This window comes from Saccostrea cucullata, unplaced genomic scaffold (assembly GCF_032062105.1).
Source record: "Saccostrea cucullata isolate Sc308-1 unplaced genomic scaffold, CSIRO_AGI_Scuc_v1 ctg7197, whole genome shotgun sequence".
NCBI classification, from domain to species: Eukaryota; Metazoa; Mollusca; class Bivalvia; order Ostreida; family Ostreidae; genus Saccostrea; species Saccostrea cuccullata.
In genome coordinates this window covers 17,309-22,500 of record NW_026931006.1, presented here as the reverse complement: position 1 = coordinate 22,500, position 5,192 = coordinate 17,309, and the positions used below count along the sequence as shown (strand labels likewise).

The window sequence follows — 5,192 nt, the reverse complement described above, 5'->3', positions numbered from 1 at the left end:
TTTGTTATTCTTCATTCAAACTTTTTGATTATCATGTTCTATAATTATTTTTTCTTCTTTTTACGGGGGGAAACTTCCTGCTTTTTCTTTCCAATGTTTTTACACAAACAGCATGCGCACACGAGACCAATAATCTGAAATAAACGCCATAACTTTTTGCAATATAATGATATAAATGTTTTTTTCATTTATTTGGTCAGTTTGTATATCACTACAATTTTTTTTTTTTTTTGGAAAATGATGGAAAATTACAAAACTCCATTTGTCAAGCAGCATAAATACCATTTGTCAATCAGAGTAAATATCTCAATGAAAACCAGGAACGCTTAACTTTTAAGTATGACCAACCTCTGCAACTTGCCAGAGTGGTTACATGTAGAAGGATGATAAAGGGTGAAGATAACACATAGTAATCGATCTCAAAAAAGTAAAAACAAAATAAAATCTGTCAAAAGGGCATAAAATACGGAAGGAATTCTAGACGTGGAATCAGGTGCCTCAGAGAGGTAAGCATCCCCTTCTGAACGGTCACCTCCACCGTGAACACTATGTTTTGATCAGCTAGATGGAACATTTCCTCGTCAAATTCGGTTTAAAAACAAAGACCTTACAAACTGATTGGATATCTCTTTCAATAGTCCTGAGTTACTTTACCTCTACGCCTAAGATGATACATCCGGTAGCGATGAAGTACAAAGTATAGGTAGATATGGCCTTTTCTACAGCACTATAACAACCCTGTTATTGATAAAAACGTACTTCAGTCAATTTAGTCAGGGATTTGGATTATAATTTCTGACAACAAATTTGATTATGAAATTTAAGATAAAACTTTGAGCTATATCTATGTTTCTGAACTTACTGTATTGTAAAAGCCTTTATACACGTCATCCGTGCAGGACGTGAAGATGATGAGGTTATAGTTGTTGGTGTTGATCCCGGTACAGCAAAAGATGGGGACTTTCTTTGTACCAGCTGAGGAGGTTTTTCACGGGGTGTTTGTGAAGTCGTTTGTCGTGTTCTGATTATCATTGACACCGCAACAAGACAGCTATTTTGCAAAATTGATAGAAATTACTAGTAGTTTGAATTTTTGTATTTGAATTGAAATCGTTAAAAACACATTTTGAACGAAAGGTTTATTAAGGAACCTTCAATCATTACCAAAAAAAAGTTTACAAAAAGGAAAATAATACCGTTTCATATGTAATGAAATATATGGAGATAACAAACGGTATTCAAGCTCAAAAGTCCATTGGAACAAAACAAAACAGGAGCTTAGCTAACACAGACCTCTAAAACATCAGAGGTGGGATTAGGTGCCATGTAGGAGTGAGCATCCCCCTGCTGACCGGTCACTCCCGCCGTGTGCTACTTGTCATGATCGGGAAATAACGGAATTAATGTGTAACTAATGGCATAACTATTGACAAGAAAATTAAACGTAAGTTCGAATGTGACTTAAGGATAGGTTGTATCTGCTGACAAGATATGCTGTTAATATTCCCATTATATAAACTTTTTCGTCAATAATTTAAGTTGACGATTGCAAAGTTGGTCATCATATTTATTATGAAAATTTCTTGTAAGATTACCATTATGTCTTTTTGTAGTAAAATATTCAAATATAAAACAGATGTGTCAGACTCTGTGGTTACATCAATGTCAAGCTCACTGGGATATATCATGTCGACATATAAATGGAAGTAACTACTGTTTATTGATCATACGTCGTCGATATATATCTAATGAGTTGAATGCCATAACAAGTGTTTTCCTCTTCCTATGTGTAAGATTTTGCATAAAGTTTGCTTCGTATAAATACCAGAATAGTCTGCCTATTACGAGACGCAATTAGTACCCATGGGAATTCTTACAGATTATTGGAAAACCTTATCTCCAATAACCAAATAGATAGTATCAAACAAACTCATCTGTTATATTTATTGAATATAATTAGGATATTTATTATTTCATATTTTACAAGCCTGGACTTTAATTCATCGTGTAATATTGTTCTATACATCGTAGAGTTGAAAAGTCGTGTAAGTTTTTATGTTACTGGTTTTAGTAAGAAAAACTTAATTTCAAATTTTCCAAAAGTTCCTTGAAATTTTTACGTATCTGATTTATACCATTTTTGTTAAATATATTGTTGCACAGTACTACTGAAATTTCTCTCATGTAAACATTTTTTGACATTGGTAAGTATCATCAAAGAAATTTATCATTAAGATTAAAGCCGCCCTAAATAAGTTTGATTTGAAAACTATTTGGCGGTGTTTTTGTATGTCGATACCTTCATGAAAAGATAGTTCCAGGCCGTAGAGATTTCATGGCTTGATAGATCCTCCTTTGTGTAGTGAGTCTGTAGGTTGTTGAGTAGTTCACTTTTAATGGAGTTGGTCACCTTAAACATAAAAAAGTCATGGTGGTTATATACATTCTGCATGAATAAATTCCAAAATCCGTTACTTTCATCGCAAGAAATATCTACTTTTTTGTCAAAGAAAACAATGCAAATTAAGCACATGTAAGTTACCTTATCATTGGCAACTGCCCAGAGCGCCACTCCGACCAATTGTAACACCAGAAGAGTGAGTACTATTATCGAGTACTAAAAAGAAAAATAGAAGTCCCATCAAGTTAATTAAGTACACTAACACATTATTTTCAGATGTTTAAACGTTTTAATTCATATTAATGACGTATAACTTGCATGTTCATTTAACTTGTTATTGGTACATATATATAACTGGATATACTGTAATAGAACTGACCACACAGAGACATTTCTTGTTTGATTTGCAGGCTCCACACAATCCTAGACCAGCCACCAAGAGAGTGAAGGCTCCCAGGATAATCATGGAGATAGAGAGACCGTCTGCTACGTCAGCCAGATTGACGTCACCGTAAGACAGCGTCTTCATTAGAGGTTTGACGTTCTCATCGATGTATTCAATGTTTGCCAGAATTAGGATTCCGGGAAGAATTAACATCAACCCGAATATCTTTGACGAGGGAATAAAAACGGAGTTAGAAAATTTAAATCATCAACAAAGATAAATGTAGGCTAGAATATCTTAAGTTTCTGTTCACGATTTCGTTAAACAACGCCAGGACAAGAGATAAAATTTCAAACATACCATAAATAAGATATTGATGAATACCAGGAACACTTTGCCCATTGAGGAGAAACAATCCATCTTTGTCTGAAAAATAAAAATATTTATTATCAATTTTAAGCTCTTTTGAGCTGAAACCTTAAGTAAGCTTTTCTGATCACCAGTTGTCCGTCGTCCATATGACCGTTCGCTTGTTTGTAAAATTTCCAAATACAACTTATGAAGAACCACTGAGCTAATTTTAATTAAAATTTGTACAGAGTATCCTTGGTTAAAGGAAAGTTTAAATTGTTAAATTGGTAAACACCTCTTATAAGGAGAGAAAATAAAAAAAATTCAAAGGCAGGGTGGGTCATTAAAATCATCTCAAGAACTTCTGTACAAGAAAAGCTGGAACTTACGAGTAAGCATTCAAGAGTTGTGTAGGTTCTCAGATGTCAAATTCATGACCCCTGGGGGTAGGACGGGGCAATAATAGAAATTTACTATTGTTTGCAGTCGACTGTAAAGTTTTACGTTACGTCACGATCTAGTTGACAGCTGCTCTCAAGGTAAATTGTACACGCCTCCTAACCGCAAGCTTTACGAATGGAACTTTATTCTTATCCCTGATTGGTTGCTCGTGCAACAGACTATATCCGTGTCAATGTTGATAATTTGAGTCGACGAGTCACGTGAATTGTTTACGCTGGATGCATCTGACGAAAAAGATCGTGAAGTAATGTGAAACTTTACAGTTAGCTGCAAACAATAGTACATTGAAATTAGTAATGAAATCTTCAAAAGTCTCCTCGGAATCCACCTGGCTAGAAAAGTTTCTTATAACAAATTGAATTATTTACCTCATCCCCTGTTTGGATGCCACCAAAATGTAACGTGTAAAGTTACTGGGTTCTACAAGGTATAGGATATCTTTTATTAATATATATATTATATATTTAAAGAAGAAAACTGAAGACGCTAGGTAATAAAGCCACTCTTTGAGAGATACAATATAAAGATCAAAGGTTAAAAGTAAGACACTAGTGGAAAGGGAGCAGTCCATAAGAATTGTGATAAGGTACTGGGGCGAAGTAATTCTGTATGAGGGTGAAAAAACCTAGTACGTATATTGGTGAATATTGGCGTGAGTTGGCTATACAAATGCACCAGCTTGCGAGTGCATTTATATATTTAACGAGTGCCAATATAATATCAATTGTTCCTTTATTATATAGCTAAACATTTCCCATTGATTTGAATGATTTCGATTTAATAACTCACATTAATTGATATGTTATACACGTACTAAATTATTCATAAATTTCAATTTTGTTGCAAAATAAACAAATCTTAGCTGGCTGCCACTACTGATCATAAAATTTAAAAGTTGTTGACCAAACGACATTTTTTTCTTCAACGGGGCGTTCGATATTGAAAGCTCCTATTTGTAGTGTTTCTTACATACTCCATATGCGAAATACAACGCCAAGGTATTGAACGCAATAATTTGGATATCAATTTTGAGTTGATTGGAAAATGAAACTTAAATTCAAAAACTAAAAAAACTCAGGTATATACTCACCACCTTTGCTTGTAAAGAGTTCTGATTGACTTGGTTTGTGGATTCCTTATCTCTTTCAATGTTAATTTAAATCTATGTTCTAATTATCTTCCGTTGGCTTTCATTCGCTGGTAACTTGATCTTCGTCTTTTGTTACTGCTGGTTAAACAAGACTACGGGGGAGACTTTTCAGAAAGCTGTCATAACTATTAAAATTCAAAAATAGTCTATCCCCCTCAATGTTTGTTTGTTTTGTTTTTTTTGTTTGTTTGTTGGTTTTTTTTTTAATTATTTTTTTTTTTGCTTTCAACTTTCTGTTTCTTATTTCTCATTCTATATAGAGAGACAAATTCAACAGGTACCTGACATTTGAATTTTTTTCATTACGTTTAGAAATGGTTGGAGACCAGATCTTCCAATATTCTATTGGAATTCCCATGGGTACCAATTGCACCCAGTTATAAGCAGAACTATTTTTTGTGCATATATTTATGTGAAGCAGAGTTTGTCCAAAATCTCATACA

At 33.8% G+C, this 5,192-nt stretch overlaps 1 protein-coding gene across 1 annotated transcript in view; it reads right to left on the bottom strand.

Moving 5' to 3' along the window:
* Positions 1 to 4,728, bottom strand: part of LOC134231000 (tetraspanin-18-like) — a 4,762-nt gene extending 34 nt beyond the window's left edge. Inside the window, exons 1-8 of the mRNA XM_062712869.1 lie at positions 4,690 to 4,728; positions 3,147 to 3,212; positions 2,781 to 3,011; positions 2,543 to 2,617; positions 2,300 to 2,410; positions 863 to 1,051; positions 655 to 738; positions 1 to 134 (exon numbers count right to left, since the gene is read on the bottom strand). The exon at positions 1 to 134 is cut by the window's left edge and continues 34 nt beyond it. Coding sequence (XP_062568853.1) covers positions 989 to 1,051; positions 2,300 to 2,410; positions 2,543 to 2,617; positions 2,781 to 3,011; positions 3,147 to 3,206 — 540 coding nt within the window. The 5' untranslated portion in view covers positions 3,207 to 3,212; positions 4,690 to 4,728 and the 3' untranslated portion in view covers positions 1 to 134; positions 655 to 738; positions 863 to 988. The remainder of the gene's footprint in view (positions 135 to 654; positions 739 to 862; positions 1,052 to 2,299; positions 2,411 to 2,542; positions 2,618 to 2,780; positions 3,012 to 3,146; positions 3,213 to 4,689) is intronic.
* Between the last annotated feature and the right edge of the window lie 464 nt (positions 4,729 to 5,192).